At 40.6% G+C, this 17,906-nt stretch overlaps 1 protein-coding gene across 2 annotated transcripts; it reads left to right on the forward strand.

Moving 5' to 3' along the window:
* The first annotated feature begins 850 nt into the window (after positions 1-850).
* zgc:152816 (uncharacterized protein LOC777712 homolog) lies at positions 851-17,732 on the forward strand. Of its 2 annotated transcripts, XM_027025964.2 has the most exons (20): positions 851-1,821; positions 3,385-4,013; positions 4,313-4,374; positions 4,529-4,626; positions 5,000-5,046; positions 5,176-5,292; positions 5,553-5,678; positions 5,988-6,149; positions 6,510-6,631; positions 8,693-9,164; positions 9,460-9,550; positions 9,771-9,787; positions 10,160-10,300; positions 10,408-10,536; positions 10,778-10,906; positions 11,174-11,304; positions 13,912-14,023; positions 14,823-14,940; positions 16,730-16,851; positions 17,431-17,732. In XM_027025964.2, the coding sequence occupies exons 2-20, from the start codon at positions 3,450-3,452 to the stop codon at positions 17,470-17,472; spliced, it is 2,802 nt and encodes a 933-aa protein (XP_026881765.1). In that variant the 5' UTR covers positions 851-1,821; positions 3,385-3,449; the 3' UTR covers positions 17,473-17,732. The 2 variants fall into 2 exon arrangements, with proteins under 2 accessions (XP_026881765.1, XP_026881773.1); XM_027025972.2 differs by lacking the exons at positions 5,176-5,292; positions 5,553-5,678 and having other exon boundaries at positions 852-1,821.
* The last annotated feature ends 174 nt before the right edge of the window (positions 17,733-17,906 follow it).

Raw genomic sequence — 17,906 nt, forward strand, 5'->3', positions numbered from 1 at the left:
GGCCACCCTTAGCAGCAACAACTGCAATCAAGCGTGTGCAATAACTGGCAATGACCCTTTTACGGTGCTGTGGAGGAATTTTGGCCCACTCGTCTTTGCACAATTGTTGTAATTTGGCCACATAGGAGGGTTTTCAAGCATGAACCGCCTTTTTAAGGTCATGCCACAGCATCTCAATCGGATTCAGGTCAGGACTTTGACTGGGCCACTCCAAAGTCTTCATTTGGTTTTTCTTAAGCCATTCAGAGGTGGACTTTCTGGTGTGTTTTAGATCATTGTCCTGCTGCAGAACCCAAGTGCGCTTCATCTTGAGGTCACGAGCAGATGGCCAGACATTCTCTTTCAGGATTTTTTGGTAGACAACAGAATTCATAGTTCCCCTTTTTCACACAGGGTCATGTAGGTTTGGATTTTTTTCCCTCTTAATAATAAAAACCTTCATTTAAAAAAATGCATTTTGTGTTTACTTGTGCTATCTTTGTCTAATATTTACATTTGTTTGATGATCTGAAACATTTAAGTGTGACAAACATGCAAAAAAAAAAAAGATATCAGGAAGGGGGCAAACACTTTTTCACACCACTGTGTATTTTGTATATATTGTTTTCTGAGTATATTAACATTTTAGGTAAGGCAAAGGTATTTAAGACATCATTAATATGATCTTCTTGCTGAGAATGACAACAAGGAGAATTTGTTGTTTTGGATTGTCTTTTAAAAAAGACAAGCTTAAGAGAACACTGTTGTTTCAGGTGTTTTGGTGTTTATATATATATATATATATATATATATATATATATATATATATATATATATATATAGTGTGTGTGTGTGTATTTAAGTTAGCTTTAATATTAATTCAAATATTATTAAATCAATCACTACAAAGATTGTCACATACCACATGACACATCTGTACTTAAAGGTAGATAAGTGAATTTCACCACTTTTCTTACTAATTCAAATAACATGTGAAATATGTAGCACATAATAAAAACAAAATGTGTTATTTTAGCAATGTTATCAGCACACGTATTAGGTGCCTGAGAAAACCTGTCCGAAAAAACTGCATTCTGTGGCAGAATCTTGTTTTGTGTTTATGTTAACACCTTGTCAGTCTATCTAGGTTTCTGCATGCAAGCACTCCCACTGTGAGATAATAGTAACCTGTTAATTTTTGCTAACAACTTAAAGGGAATTATTAATAATAAACAGCTTACTTAATCACTCAAAAGTGAAGTCATGACAACTTTACTAATGCTAGAAAATTATTTGAACTACGCTGGCCACAGTGGCTCTTAGAGTGCTTCGTGTTCATGGGCGGGGCAAGAATGTTAGGCGTGTTCGATTGTTCATGTTGTTGTTGTTCACCTACTTAACCGCTAGATGTGCTATTTCTTCAATCTTGACTAATGCACCTTTAAACCACATTTCTGACTCTACAGTACACCTCAGCTTCTGTTATTTGCTAGTTGAATATACCGTTTACTGTTTCGTTTTCGACTTGTCAAGCAAACCTGAACTTTGATAACATTTGCTCACAGTATAGATTAACCGGCAAATGTTGGCCGGTTAAGACTGAATTTTAATTTGTTTTGTTTTTTTAAACTCTAAAATCAACTATTGCTTTACTTGTTCGCTCCAGAGTGAACGAAGGTAAGGTGGAGTTTACGCTGGTCTCTAGCTATAGGCTCAGAGGGGTTTTTTTTTTTCTTCGGAGGCGGTCCAGCCCACTGTTGACAAAAAATGGCGAAATAAGAATTTGAGTCCTGTTGACATTATTTTCTGCATCAAGAAGGGAAATTCGTCCAACATATTTGGGTAATTATGCTGAATAAAAACGTTCACATTGTTTTATGCGTATGTAGTTTGCCTAAAAATTCCTTGCTTATTGTTTACAATTTTGGCAGCTTTAGCATCATCAATACTGGTTAAACTAGCCATCTTAGCTAAGCTACTGTTAGCTTAACTAGCGAAGATCACAAGCGTCGTGCTGCCACAAGTAATGTTAACTTTACTTAATTTAATGCTAGTGTATTTTGCATGCAAGTGGAGATGTTTGTTATGTGGAGCTACATCTATACTTTCATTAATATTGCATCTTCGGGAACGAACCAATTGTCTTTGGCTAGTAAGCGGTTAGCTAACCACAGCCGGTTATAACTTTGCGATCCAAGGCTAGGATTTGGGGCCTAGTAGCCAGCCAGCTAGCCAGCCAGCTAGCTGACTCAAAAATGGTTAACTTTGATATAATCTTGAATGAACTAAGTAACGCTGGATAGCTAGTGTAGCTAGCTAAAATAATTGCTTTCAGTAACATAATGCAGGCTGTGTTATAGCTTTGTGAAATAATGGGCCAGCTCACTTCAAAAATGTGTGTCAAGCACTTTGCTTAAGAGTCGTCCAAACACGTAGGAAAATGGGAGCATGGTTAGCTAACGTTTGCCAGCTAGGTAGCTAGCTAGGTCCGTAAGCTCTTTGAATGCAACGCCAGCTATGTTCATACTAGCTTTAGTGGGTGCATGGCGTCCGGTAGCGTAGGCCCAACTCTTATACCTAACTAGCTAGCTGTGTAGGTCGTTACGATAGCTAATGTTAGTGTCGTGCTGGTATCTTATTATCTAGGTACTGTAATTGACTGAGGTCCACATAGTCTCTTGTGCTGGTATTGAGTGTTGGCTAGCTAACTGGTTATGTTGTCGTGTGAGGTTAGAGATTCTGATTTTTAAAATAATTCTGACGTTGTTTCTTGTAGATCAGTGGAGGTGATCAGTTTTATTAGGCTCAAGCAGTGTACTACGTCTTGGCTGTGTTTTATACATGCACCACAAAAGAAAAATCATGTAGAGTTGTGAAGTTTAGTTTGTCAGGCTTCCTCTTGACACACTGATGTAAGTGTTAAAGAATGTGCTGTTTCTGATTTATTTGTCAAATGTGGAAGAACTGTTAGAATTAATATGTTGGAGCCTGTACCTTCACTGTTGTTGTGGAAGGCTTGCACTTAGAGATCAGGAGAACTAGCAGCATTAGAAAACTTTTATTCCTCAGAGCACTGTTGCCTTTAGGTCAGTTGATACAACATCCTGTTACAATGCAGTGTACCAAACTTATTCTAACGTCTCTGCAACAAATAAGCATTAGAGTGCTGTAACATGGCCAAAAATACCATATTGTAATTATAATGATTTATAATAGAGAGAGAATCTGGGATTGATAAGAATGCTCCCAGCACTCTCACACACACTTGTGATTTTGATGGAGGGCACATTTGCATATTGCAGCTTTCTGCAATATCAGTATTGCAAAGGCGCATATCTTGATCACATTTAACAAATAATTTATTGTGCAGCCTTACCGAGCATTAATTTTAATTTCCCCCTATAGGGCTGGGTTAACAGCCGTGAGAGAATTCGCCATCCACCTTGGCCTCCTGTGGACACTGTTTGAAGATGGAGTCTTCGCAGGGAGGTGCTGGTGACAGTTCGTCAGCCATGAGCGCCCAGAGTTTATATGCTGCTCTGGGTCTCTCTGCAGAGGATGTTGAATCCCTGGCGCAGATCCCCGAGAGCGAGATCAGTGTGGAGACATTGCCTTATCTCATCATGCAGCTGAAAGCCAAGCGGGCCGAGAAGGCGGCTGCTGCCACTGACACGGACTACAGAGACAAGACGCGGACTGAAGCCAGTCAGCCTGAGGCTGAGTCCAAACGGGCCAATCAGGAGCCGGCTTCTGAGAAAAATAAAGACAGACGGGCGAGCCCTCCCTCCTCCAGTTCGTCGCGGCGGCCTGAGAGCCATGCCTCCAACCCTGACCACGAGCATCATGGGAAGGGGGATGGTTATAAGAAGACAGAGCGGGTGGGAACAGGAGGAAAGAGGGACTTCAGACATAGGAGGTCATCCAGAGAGAGGCAGAGCGGGGATGGTCTGGGGCTTGATACGGAATTTGATGACAACCCTAGTGATTTTCCCCATGTCTGTACCCTCTGCAAGGTTAAAGTCAATGGACCCAAGGTAGAAGCACAATCATTACATATGAATATAAATAAATTATATATGTAAATCAGTAAATATATACATGTATCCCAGTTGCTCTTGAATGCCTTATCTTAGTATGTCTGTTATTTTTAAATTACTTCTTGGTGAAAGTGTGAAAACATTTCAGAAATGACCTATTATCACCTGTGCCTTCCTGCAGCCTAAATTATCTTCACCAGAATGTTTTCTCTTGTTCTTTAAAAAAAAAATGTTTTTTTAGTTGCACAAACATTTAGAATTTAATCAAAATATTTTTTGTGACCTTTAATTAACAGGCATGGATTGTTCACCTTCAGGGCGTCCGCCACACAGAAGCACGAAGAGAATTTATGCGTTTGTAAGTTTCCACTTACGTAATGTATGTCCAAAATTGACTGTAGTCCTTACTCCTTACTTTTTTTGATTATTATTAGGTGTCAGTTTACATCTGTAATAATTTACTGAACTAAATGAAAAAGTGGCTCATTGAGCATGTCCCCGTTTTTCTCAAGCTCGAGTCCATATTCAGAAGACGGCTCATACTCGTATCGGCGTAGCTCCCACTCCTCTCTGACCAGCAAAAGGTCCTACAGCTTGGAGAGGAGCACAGGTACCGCACTTCAGTGGCCTGCTCTCGTTTTGCTTTGCAGCAGAATGTGGTTTCTCCCCACCTGTAGTCTACTGAGTCACCTTAGCATACCTCGGCTCACCTTGAGGTGGCAGCTTGGCTGAAGTGATTACAAAGTCTGGTTGGCAGCATCATCCTAAAGGGTTTCTTTTAAGATATTTTTACATCAGATGAGTTGCATGCACTGTTTACTCCATACATGTGTGTGACTTATTACGAATTGTCTTCCATATCCACTTTTATGTCCATTGAACAGCATAATTGGAATTTTCCATCAGCTCATCACTGCTGTAACATTGCCAATATGACAACATGCCAGGAAGATGTAACACCTGTCTCTTATTTCTGTTTACAGAGCCGTCTATGTCCTCGCCTTCTGACCGCTTCTTTCCTCATTATATGGTAAAAGACATGTATATGTGTATATATGTATTCTAATTATTTCAAATAAAGCATATCCTAAGAGTTTTTAACAACTGGTGCCCTTAAACTCAACACTACTTCCTGGTTTTTGGCCGGCGTTGACACCAGCCCTTCACAAGGGTGGTGGTTGCCAAATATCCCATGGGCTGTGTAGCAGTGGCTGATATGCTAGCCCTGGGCAAGCCCTTCGGCACGATCGTAAAGCATCTCATCTTCCCTTTCAAGGTAATGGGGGGGCAAAGCCAGTATTTTAGAAATCACAGTGTCATGAACTCAAACAATAGTACAGATCTGTTGTTTTGTCTTTTAATAATGGCTTTTGAAGATTTTTTTTTTTTTTGCATAAATAAAATTTCTGTCGTGCTTCTCTTAATGCTATAATCAGTGTATGAAGCACAAAGTAGTTGTCCATAGAAGTCCATTTGGCTCTGTTGGTGGTTCATGTGGCTGGTTAGATCTGTGAGCACATCTTGGCTGTGCTGCAGGGCTTTTTGGAATTTAGCTCCCATGCTGAAGCTAAGGACATGGTTACTCACTACCAGACCAAACCTGCCTTCATCAAGGGCCACAGAATCAGCCTCTGCCTGTCCCCGACCGTGGAGGTCATTCACGTACGTGGAAGCACCACTTAGCAAGTTTTCAGTTTTAAAAGATGTTAGAAATCAATGAACATGATGGCATATGGACAGTGGAGCCTGTCACCACGCACACGAACCCTTGTGCGTTTCTTCAACATCCAAGCTAGTCATGCTTGGGAAGGGGGACGCGGGGGGAGGGGCATGAGCAGAAACTCTAAACATAACATTGCCCTGCAGGCCTCGGTTTGTTGAATAATAATGAAATGAAATGAGATCGTGACTGAGGGCGGAGATACTGTGCTCACGCAGCTGTGCTCATTTACTCGTGTATGTGATTGACAGCCCCCCGAGGTTTACGAGCCTGGGCCGAAGAGACCTAAGCTGCCCATCCAGTCGGTGGTGTGCTTCTCCCGGCTTCCCCCCGGAAAAGAGACGCAGGAGGAGGTGCTGGAGCTGGCCACCCTGTTTGGGGATATCCGTCACTCAAAGTTCACGGAAGACAAGGCAAGTCCACCAGAACAGACACTGGAGGGTGGTGTGCAGACCCCATGTGTCTGAATGACTAAAGAACGAGGGCATATCGGGTATGCAGCTTCTCCACTTATGCTTACTGGACAGTGACTTAACGCAATAATGAATAGGGCTGATAGGGAATTTTGATTTGAAGTGTAATTATTTACTATATTATTGGTTCTCAAAGTTCAGTGCCATTTTATACAAGTTTTCCAAACTGGAAAATTTGATATATTTTCTCACATTTCTATTCAAGGAAAAGTTTTTTTTTTTTTGTTTGTTTTTTAGCTTCAAAAACATTAGCTTAAACAACAAATGTGGTTTAATAAATGTGTATGTGTGTGTGTCCAGGCTCTCATAGAGATGGTAGATTGGCGTGACGCAGACATCATGGTAAAGTACTACCACACCAACCCCTTACGGATTCAGGACAAGAGTATCAAAGTATCTCTGTCTTCACTGAGCAGCTTACGGTACGTTTTATGCAGCTATTCTGATGCCACCACTGCTTCCCTAAGAAAAATTCGAAAAGCAAAATATATTTTGAAATGATGACACTATATGGAGTTTAGGGTAAACAACCCACACAGGCCTACTTAGCCTGAACAATGAACCATGACTCATGTAGTAGATGTAACGAAAAATTGTGACTGAGCTGGAACCAATGCTTACTAACCTTAGGCCGATAAACAACATTATTGAATATTTTGATAATATAAATACATTTTAAAATGTATTTTTCTACTCTTGGTGTACTTAGCATCTGCTATCTGCAACTTATAATGTCTGTAGTCTGGGACATTTGACATTACTCGTGTCACTTGCTGTTAGCTCCCCTACTGTACATAGCTGTTCAGGTCTTGCGGAGGCCTGTGTGAGGAGCAGAACTCTAACCACATTTTGGGAAATTAACTCTAGTGGGACTCAAGTATTTGTTTCCCAACCACAATTTTCTAACAGTGTTAGTCATCACCAATTCCACCCACTAGCTAACTCTCCTCCTATCACCACCAAGCCAGGAAGGTGAAGGCTCGCACACACTTCCTCAGATATAAATGTAGCCAGCCACTGCATCTTTTTGCAACGTCACTGGACAGCTCAGCATGCTTACAGGAGAGCACCAACCACCAGCTCTGCCAACACCGGCAAGGAGACACTTGGATTGGTTAGAGCCGTATTGAGTGATGGGGGTGGAGGAAGTCATCCAACCCGCCCAGAGAGTGATGCCAATTATGCTCTGTTGGATTCCCAGCCAGTGATGGGTCTGGAGTCACTGAGGATTCATCCAGCACTGACTAGGATGGATATTTGTTTCTCTATTTTATTTGTTTGTTTCATTTATGTGGAAAGGCTGCCAGCGAGGGCTGTTGCCACCTGCTAAAATTACTGGCCACAGCACTAGCCCCACCATCTCGCAGTGTCTCTTGCAGGGTGAGAATTTAATGTTGGTGGTATATGTAGCTATTGTCAGTAACCTACATCAAATGTAGCAATAGTCTACTGGTGTGTGGGTGGGTGTGTGAGCTCAATAAGTCATGTTCCTTCATGGTGGATTGGTAGTTGCGGTGCTTGGCTTGTGGTCGGGAGGTTGCTGGTTCGAGCCCTGTGTCGGTCATGTTTAGAAATGTAGTGTGTGTGTGTGTGTGTGTGTGCGCGCGATGTGCACACGTATTGAACATGTTCAACTACTTCAGCACATTTTTGGATGAACACCAGAATTAAATAAACACATTAACTTCTATATACCCACATTGCTGGTGCTTTTTACAAAGAAGCTACAAATTATATTGCATCATTCTCAGATATTTATTGTTTAGTTATCAATCTGTCTATCTATCTGTCTATCTATCTGTCTGTCTATCTGTCTGTCTATTTATTTTAAAATTATTATTTTATTTTTTTTACTGGAGTTACATTTAGAGTTCAATGTGTTCGGTTAATGTAGGCTTTATGCAATTTTTCTAACCTGTTGGAAAGGTTTTTCAAGTGCACCCATATATTGGAAAGCCTCTGCCCCTGTTGACAACATTAAGTTTGCCCAGTTACAGTAGATTGAATTGGAAGATACTTATCAATAGTATAAAATAAGATGTGGTGGACATAAATGACAATATTTGTTTAAATAACCCCCTTGATTTATTGGTGATTAATGCATTGAAATTGGAATTTGATAGGCTAATTAACAATTCCTTGGCTTCTCGTGTGAATATCTTTTATATGATCAGACACGGTGCAAAATGCAAATGACCTGTAAGTGGAGATGGTCCTGTAGGGCTGCAGTTTAGCACTTTTTGTTTTCATGGTCTGACACGCCTAATTCACCTACTGCTTTAATGATGACCAGTTTTTTATTTGTGTATTAGAGCAGTGTATTAGGCATCCTATTTAAACATGAAGTGCACTATTATACCAAGCTCCCTCTAGTGGATGCATACATGTGTAGAGGCAGCCTATATTTAGCCCTATTACTATAATTCCTGCTCTGGCACAACTAATTTCTTAAAACCATCTGATCCTTCTGTGTTTATTTACAGCGAGAGCAGCCCTGAGCCTTCTTCATCCAAAAAGTCTGACTCCAGCAAGAGTCACAGTGGGGGCAGGCAGAAAAGCGAGTCATCTTCCTCCAAGAGCACACCTCAGTGCAGCAGCAAAGACAAGGAGAAGGGCAAAAGCCTGGACAAGTGTCCCGTCCCCGAGTCAAAGCCAGAGAAGGAGAAGGGGGCCGAGGGCGAAGTGAAAGGCAAAGAAAAGAGAGTGGGACAGGATGAGGAAGAAGAGACGGAGGAGGCGGAAAACGAGGAAGGCATCCGACTGGAGGATGAGCATGGCCTGGTGGACACAGACGGCATGGAGAGTGTTGCCGTGGGAACGGAGGAGGAACAGGAGGCGGAAGCAGGAGAGGGACAGGACTCTAAGGAGGCGGGGAAGGAAATAGGGAGGCGAGCTCGAGCAGAAAGAGGAGAGAGCAAAGGAGAGCGAGGGTCAGATGAGGACATGGAGGAACAGGTCTGTTTGTAAAGGAGATGAACTAGCCATCCTCCTGCTCAGAAATCACAGGCCAACCTACTCTCTACAGCTGTTTAATACATATTGCATATTAATAAATAACAATAAATAACAATATACATATTAATAAATATACCACGCATATACAGCTCATTCACCTGTGAGGTCCATTTGTTTGTTTGGTTAATATTTCCCTTTATGAACCAAGTGAACTAACATTCCTGCATGTGATTTTAGCTATTGGATCAAATTACAAGTGGATGTGCAGAGAACATAACCGTGTTTCCCTTTCTAGGATGGCCTGGAAGACATGGATTTCCCAGAGAATATGGATGACTTCGTCACCCTGGACGAGCTGGACAACACAGCTGGAGGAGACTCCTTAGGTAAAAAAAAATGTTATGCTGCACTCACTCTAGACACAGTTACAAGTCCTTTCGATCACAGTTATACTAAACATTTTTGTACCTGTGTGTGTGTGTGTGTGTGTGTGTGTGTGTGTGTGTGTGTGTGTGTGTGTGTGTGTGTGTGTGTGTGTGTGTGTGCGCGCGCGCGGAATCCTCTGTGGATAATTAACAGATTTTTGTGTTTTGTGTTCCTCACCAGATTCCTCTGAGCAGCAGGTTAGTATTCACTAAACCCACCATCATTAGCTATTACTACTCAGCTTGTACTACTACTCAATTGTACAAACGTTTATTAAATGGTACAATGAAAGAAACAGTAACTATAATTTGTGTATTCTTAATTCTTAAAAATGTGCAATACAAATAGTGATAATTGCAGATTGGAATTTACAAATGATGATGTGTCTAGATGCAATATGCATCCATTTGTAAGAGTTAATATCAGCTATAGTGGAAACATTTTGATGACTTTTGGTTTTACTGATATATAGAACATGTCATGTAGTAATACATGCAGCATTAAGAGTGTTGAGTATGGTGTGTGTGTGTGTGTGTGTGTGTGTGTGTGTGTGTGTGTGTGTGTTCCAGGAAGGTAAGGTGGTTGTGGTAAGACCAATCAGGAAAGAGTTCAGAGAAGCCCGAAAGAAAGCTGTCAGAGAAGCGCTCTACAGGATGGCTGGCCCATTTGGCAAAGTGGTTAACTTTGCTATATCCTATTATAGACATGAGGTGTGTTCTCACCAGCAAACCTTGTGAATGCTGATTCTCTAATATAAGCACTTCATCAGCGTACGTTTTCTAATACATTGACATTAAAGGGATGTGTGTGTGTTTAGGCTCTGATTGAACTGGAAACAGTGGGAAAAGCCCATGAAATGGTGAATTTCTACAAAAACAGCAAGAAGTCCAAACTTTGTGGGAGGCCAGTGTCTGTCTCTATGTGTCTGGCCTTCAACCGAATCGAGGTATGAAAGCACTGTCAGCAGCATCCGCTCCTCTCTGTGCCCAGCCACAGGCATAATTAACACACATCTGAGGAGGGAAAGGATCTTTATATTTTAAATAATTTTTTATCGAACTGTTTAATTTCATTTTTGAGGTATGATTGTGTTAGATGTACACAGAGATTAAAAAAAAAAATCTAAGCTTTGATTCTGTGTGTGTGTGTGTGTGTGTGTGTGTGTGTGTGTGTGTGTGTGTGTGTAGGGTCCTAGTGGGAGGTCATTGTTTATCAGTATGCTCCCTCCCTTCAAGTATTCAGACATGTCACTCCTCAGACTCGCCAGGCCCTTTGGGAAAATCACTGCCTACTGCTCCAACAGGATGTACGGCACGGTGAGGAGAGTGCACGTGCACGTGCCCACAGGCAGGCATCAACACACACATACAGTATAAATAGTGGTGAATACCCAAGGTATATATCCTGACTATAGAGCAGAGAGTTCTTGATTGTTCTGCAGTAGTTCACCACATTCAACTTGATTTAATTACCAGCTATAGTAGGTGTGTAGGAGCAGGGAAATCATGAGCAGGGCCCTCTACAACTAAACACCCTGGCTATAGAGTGTCAGAAAGCTCAACATTTCTCCCTCCCCTCCTCAGTGTTATATCCAAATGGATACTCAGGATGCAGCAGAGATGATGATCCAGAGGTACTTGCACAGGCCTCTCAAATTTTACGGCTCCCTGCTAAAGATCACCATGTGTAGGAAAGGAGACTCCCTCATACCCTGGTGAGTAAAGGAGGTCATCAGTTCTTTAGATGTTTTGACGATTCTTCACCATGTATACACAACATGATTATTTACTGAAACCTGGTGATAAATGTACCGAACATTATCATCAACATTATTTGGATGATTTGCGTTAAGGCAGCACAAGCAAACTTGGATGTTACACTGAATCTGACTGACGAATCATGAACGCCTTAGAAGGTTTAATAATAGACGAATAGAGGAAGCAGAGAGCAGAAAGACCAACAAGACAATTCAAAGAAACAATGAAACCGATATAACAAACGCCTGATATACCAAATACATTTTGCTGGCTAGATGCAGGAACAAGTTAAAAAGACGCTCCAAGGTCATTTGGAAATATACAGAGCTACAAAGCGGAGGAGCAAGAGCATGTGGGCGTAAGAGCTACTGCTGTCTCAGTTTCAGTTTTGTTGTTCTTATAGAATGTATGCAGAACTATCCTCATATTTGCCTTAAAATCCCCAACAATAAAACCAGCATCTGGATGTGGGGTTTTCTTGCCTGTAGATGAGCTCTTACAGGTCATCCGTCACACCTGCATTATCTGTCTGCGGTGGAATGTAAACAGCTGTAAGAATGACTGAGCTGAATTCCCGAGGTAGATAGAAGGGACGAACCTTGATGGAAATAAGTTCCAGATCCAGCAGCGGCTGGCTAAAAGTGTAACATCTGTGCTCCAGTGTGTATTGATCATTTTCATAGCTGTCACCAAATTTACACCAGCTCTCAATTATTCTGAAAAGTAATGGGTCTCTTCCATGTGGTCCTTTTATATAAACTATTTTATATCAAATATTTATTGAATTTACAGAATTGACAGTGCTGTGCGATTTGTTATAAGGTTATGAAATAACCTAAATTGGGATGAAATATTTTGGAATAGACCTGAATATACCAATAGTGGATTATTCCATCCGCCAAGTTTTTGTGAATTTTGAAAATATGCATACAAAAAAATGAATGGAAAAAGCCAAAGTTAAAAAAAAACAAAAACTAGATTTTTACATTATACTGTGTGCACAATTATTAGGAAAGTTGTATTTTTGAGGATTAATTTTATTGACAACTACAGTGCTCTTGGTCAATCCAAAATGTTAATAAACCTCAAACCTGAATATTTAATAAAATAAAAATGAGGTGAGATTTTGGCTTTCTGAGGAGAATATCTGTGTGCATATTTATTGGGCAGCTATTCTTGTGTAGAATTATTATGCAACTAAATGAAAAATGGAAATTTTCCCATCTCACTTGTTTTCATCTGTTAAAGTGAGAATAATAAACAAACAATTCAAAATTTACAATTAAACATTTGACATTTCAAAAAAAAAAAAAAATCAGTGACCAATATAGCCACACTTCCTTTCAATAACAGTCATAAGATGTCCATTCATGGAGTCTGTCAATTTCTTAATCTTGACGATCAACTTTTTGTGCAGCAGCAGTGTCTCCCAGATACTGTTCAGAGAGCTGTACTGTTTTCCTTCATCTTAAATGTCCCTTTTAAGAAGGGCCCACAAGTTCTCAATAGGGTTTAGGTCAGGTGAAAAAGGGGGGCCATGTCATTATTCTTTCATCTTTAAGGCCTTTACTGGCTAGCCACACAGTGGAGTACTTCGATGCATGCGACAGGTAGGTTGCAGTTCTGGAATATGACAGCACTGGAGGATAACGGGTTCCTGGTTGCTTCACGTTTGATTCTTCTCACATCTTTGGCAATTCATTTTGCGTCTTTTTTCCTCAACATGTTTCTTGCGACCCTGTTGACTATTTGCAACAAAACGTTTGATGGTTCTGTGATGATGCCCCAATAGCTTGGCTTTTTTAAGAGTGTTGCCCACTGGAAAACTTTTTACAATTTTTGACTTTTCAGAGTCAGTTAAATCTCTCTTTGGCCCATTTTGCCTGAGGAAAAGAAGCTGCCTAATAATTATGCTCCCCTTGATATAAGGTGTTGATCTGCTTAGGCACACCCTCCCTCATTACACAAATACACATCACCGGATATGCTTAAATCTAATAGGCATTCATGTTTATACACCTTGGAGATGGTAAATATGCATTAAAATGATATGGCCAAATACTCTTTTGCCTAATAATTGTGCACACAGTGTAGGACAAGGTGGAAATGTCAGAATATCACTAAAGCCAAAATGGTAAAAAGAGTGATGGGAAAGGTGTTTTTTTGAATAAACTATGGTTTATCAAGTCATAAGACCCAATTAAATTCCTCCATTTCACTTGTTTCAGCGCTGAACCTAATGACGGTAGATACATCATTTAAAATTTTCTTCACATAACCATTGTGGATGGAAACATGACTTAATTAGCATTTTTTTCTGGCAAACTTTTTTAAATGCACATGACATTTGTATGGAATCCTGGCTTGCGTGCAGCTTTCTTGAAGTTCACAAGTTAGTAAGTGTAATGTGTGGGATATCTTAAGTATATTCCATTCTTTGTCCAATTAAAACTCAGTAGAGTAGTGATGAGCATGCAGGTTCATGTTTGTGTTCAGACGAGGCTGCTTTCTGCCCTCATGTGGCAGGGTGTGGGACTGAGTATTTCTGGCCGTGTTCCACACAGGACCCCGGCAGACAAGTTTGAGCAGTGGTGCGAGGTCAGGGGAATCCGACCGGGCCGAGACAGCCACGAGAGGAGGGAGAACGGTCAGACATCCAGGAACAGCACAGCAGAGGTGAGCCACTCATCGAAGGCCTTACTGGGAGGGTCAGATCGGTAACAAGTTATGGATTTGTTTCTGGTTAAAGTGGGTCAAGTTGGAGTGGTTGTGTGATTTATTGTGTACTTCATAGCACAGCAAATATCATACCTTAAGGCTCAATGACTCTGCATGTATGCGGTGTAAATAACTCCCTAGGGATATAACACAGCTTGGTAATCTTCTGGGGTTTTTTTGTGTTTTTTGTTTTTTTTCCCTTGTGTAATAACTGCCGCACACCCTGCTGTAAAATTCCAAGGGTGGTAGGGGACACATGCACTGGTTGTGATAGGCTACCAATGATGGTGTTACGGTAAGAATACAGACAGAGGAGGTTTTAGTTACTGTAGGTAAATATTTATTTAAAGGTGATACACCAGAATAAATAAAACATCGCAAAGTATACAGAAATATGTGACTTTCTGAATATAAATCAAACAAGCATACTTGTCATAACTCATCACCTTGGTAAACTGGGAATGGATTAAAAAGATCATTTTACAGTTAAAGGCACACCCACCAAACCAGCTCACAGCACTAAAAACCTGTTAAATAAATTGTGTGCAGCTGTGCTGATGATCTAAATCCACTCATGTAATCAAGAAAGAGAAGGGGCTCCAGTGTTGGCAACGATACCATACCATGCCATACCAGAGCTTCCTGCATCTGCTTTAGACAAGTGCTCCTGTTTGCAGATTCTTCACATCACTTGTCTTAAGACCTGACCTGCTAAAGATGGAACTGTGTGTGTGTGTGTGTGTGTGCATGCATGCAGGACCGCCAGAGCCCCATGTCCAGCTGTGAGGGTGTGTGTGGAGATCCTGTGTGTGCAGACTCAGAGGAAGAAAAAGATGGTGTTCCCCTGGGCCCATACCAGCCCAACAACCCTGTTGGTGAGGGCAGCTTTCTTTGTGTGTGTGTGTGTGTGTTTAAACTCTCTAGGTCTGTATTTGTTATCCACATAGTTTCAGACATATACCAAATATAATTATCTTGTCGCATCTACATCAAGAGTTTTAAATAAGAGGATTAAGAGGATTTTTTGTTTGAAAGCCCCTTCTTATAAGTATTATTCTATTGTTGGGAAAAATAAATAAAACTGGGGAAGCAAGAATACATTTTATAGGAATATTAAAGGGGACCCATTATGCAACCATGTTCGATGTTTTGGAATTTTATTTTTGGGCTCTAATAGAATAGATTTTCCTGCTTAAATGTTCCAAAAAATATTTTCTTCATATGCTACATCATCTCTCTTCACCCTCTATGAAACGTTCTGTTAGAGCTCCTGTGTCTTTTAAGCCTCATTTTTCCATTGAGCCCAGTCTGCTCTGATTGATTGGTCAACACACCATCTCTATTCTGATTGGTCGACAACCACAGTGGTTTTGCCCTACATGTTCCACCCCTGTCTGGCGGGGGTGAGCTTGGAAACAATGCAAAATTATTTTAAAATTTATTATGATAGGCTTATCAATCTGACGCTTATGACTGAAGAAGGTTTAGACTGATGATTGGAAAACTTTTGTGCTCTCTTTTTGTGAACTCTTGTGTTTTCTTTCTAGTGTCAATTTATTTAAGATGCAAATTGCCTTAATTACAGTGTCCAGTGGCTTTCACAGTCCCGCAACAGTGGATTACGACTGTAACATTGCAGATTATAATCATAAATCCACCTCCCCTCTCCTAATGATTGAAAAAAACATTGTTGTATTTCCACACAGTTTTAGGTGAAAGTGGGCCTGTACCTGATTAGCAAAACCATCACATCCTCTGTGAAGTGCTGGGCACACCATAAAATAATTAGAATAGTGGTAAAAATTAACTTCAACCACTGAGCTATTTGTGGCTCTTCCTTTGGCAGAGTATACAAAATAGGTTTCCCCCAAACAATGCAGATCCAGAACTTGCTATGCTTTGTGTGAGGGTGTGCCAAGCTTGCAAGTAGCTGGGTATTATGGAAAGTGTTAAAGATTATCATCTTGTAACAAAGAAAATGGCCAAAATGAGGCAGTTCAAAACTAGTTTCTTAGGGAGAGTGTTACTCTGGCACGTACTTTGGACTTTGTAATTTAACAGACCGTTTACGTGCAGGTCATTTCATGCCAACCCATGCCTAGACCTCCCAGTTCGTATCATGGATTTTCATATTGTTGCAAAATCCTATAGCTCTTTTCCAAATACCTTTTGTGTGTTTTTCCCTGGATTGGGTTGAAATTTGTGTACTGACCATCCAGGGATTATTTGGAACAGGTATTCATGTAAATGTTTGTTGCTGAATTATTACAGTAAATTAAGATATTTTGACTACATTTTCCTAAGAATGATTATTCTAGTTTTGTTGAAACATTTTTATGGGAAAGTGTTAATATTCATTGGTGTTATACACACAAGATGCTTTTTAAAAAATTATTTATTTATTTATTTATTTTTAAGGTTAACGCCTTCGAGACACAATCCAGCATCATTTATCAATTAATGGAAGTAGAGTACTGTTTCAGTGGAGCTGAATTAATTGTAAAATTGCTTAGATCTTGAGACCATTCAATAAAGCAACATTATTGGAATTGTGGAGGAGTCAAACCTACCCAGTGGCTAAGTAACGAGAGTCCGCTCTTCGTTTAGTTGGACTCTTTCTGTGATACGGCAGCATGCCTCACTGTGTCCCGCCTGTCCCCGCAGGCCTTGACTATGTTGTTCGGAAGAGCGGCTTCTTCTGCAGATTGTGCAGTGTGTTCTTCACAGACGAGAGGAGGGCCCGCACAGAGCACTGCAGCAGCCTAGAGCACTATAGCAAGCTGAAGGTGAGCTCGCTTCATACTTGCATGACTTATGGCTTACTTTTACTTTTCATAAGTGATGCAAGTACTTTAATGCTTTTGGCTATGGAACAGTTTTAAATGCATATTTTTTTTTTCTGCAGCACTACTGAAGGGCACAGTTTAGGCTATATGATGTCTACAAAAGCCCTTCATGACAGCTGATATAAACATGTATAAACATTTATAAATGCTTAGTCCAATAAGCGTAGGCTGTCATAAAAGATGCTTTTGTCAATTAATGACAAGTTGACATAATTATATCAAGTGACAGATTTTTGGTGAGCTTAGCATGTGTCAACACTGGATGGGGAGAAATGACATTGCACATTGACAATCGACTTTAAAAAACACTGAGCTGTAAAGTAAAATCAGAATTACTGATTTTACTTTAGCAGAACTGTAAATGTAATCAGTATAACATTATTTCTACTTTTTCTCAATTCATTGCAAGCCCTTTGTCTTTGACCTGAGAGGGAGAGGGAGAGAAGGCAGGTATCAATGTTAACATGCGCTCTGAGCTCCTGACCTCAGCTAACTTTTGCCCTTTGCTCTGATTTGCAGCGGAAGCGTGGAGAGGTGGAGGAGGACCAGATAGATGAATAAATGAATGAAAGCTGGATGGATGGACGGACAGGATGACTTTCACTGCAGTCTTTGTTTTACTGTTTAAAAAGAAAAAAATAAAACATTCCAGCCTCCATGTTTCTGTCTACATTTTGTTACAGATGACCTGAGAATATGGGAGAGAAGCGAACGGGGGGAACTGTGAACTCTTTGCAAACTCATTTGCTTTATGTGGTGATGTGTGAACAGGATAGAAGTGTACAGTCATTGTTGCTTCTTATAAATAAAAGGCAGTTTGGTTAAAAGCCTCTTGTGTGTGTTTTCTCCTGCATCCCCCCGGCCCCCGCAAAACCCAGTGACTCCTCCTACCTGTACTGTGGAGTGTTATGTTGTAACATTATCTTGACCCAACTGAACTCCTAGACTCCAGGGTCCCTTTCCCTTGTGTCTTGGAGCTGTTACTATAGTGACAG

The sequence above is a fragment of the Electrophorus electricus genome, chromosome 6 (genome assembly GCF_013358815.1).
Source record: "Electrophorus electricus isolate fEleEle1 chromosome 6, fEleEle1.pri, whole genome shotgun sequence".
NCBI lineage: Eukaryota > Metazoa > Chordata > Actinopteri > Gymnotiformes > Gymnotidae > Electrophorus > Electrophorus electricus.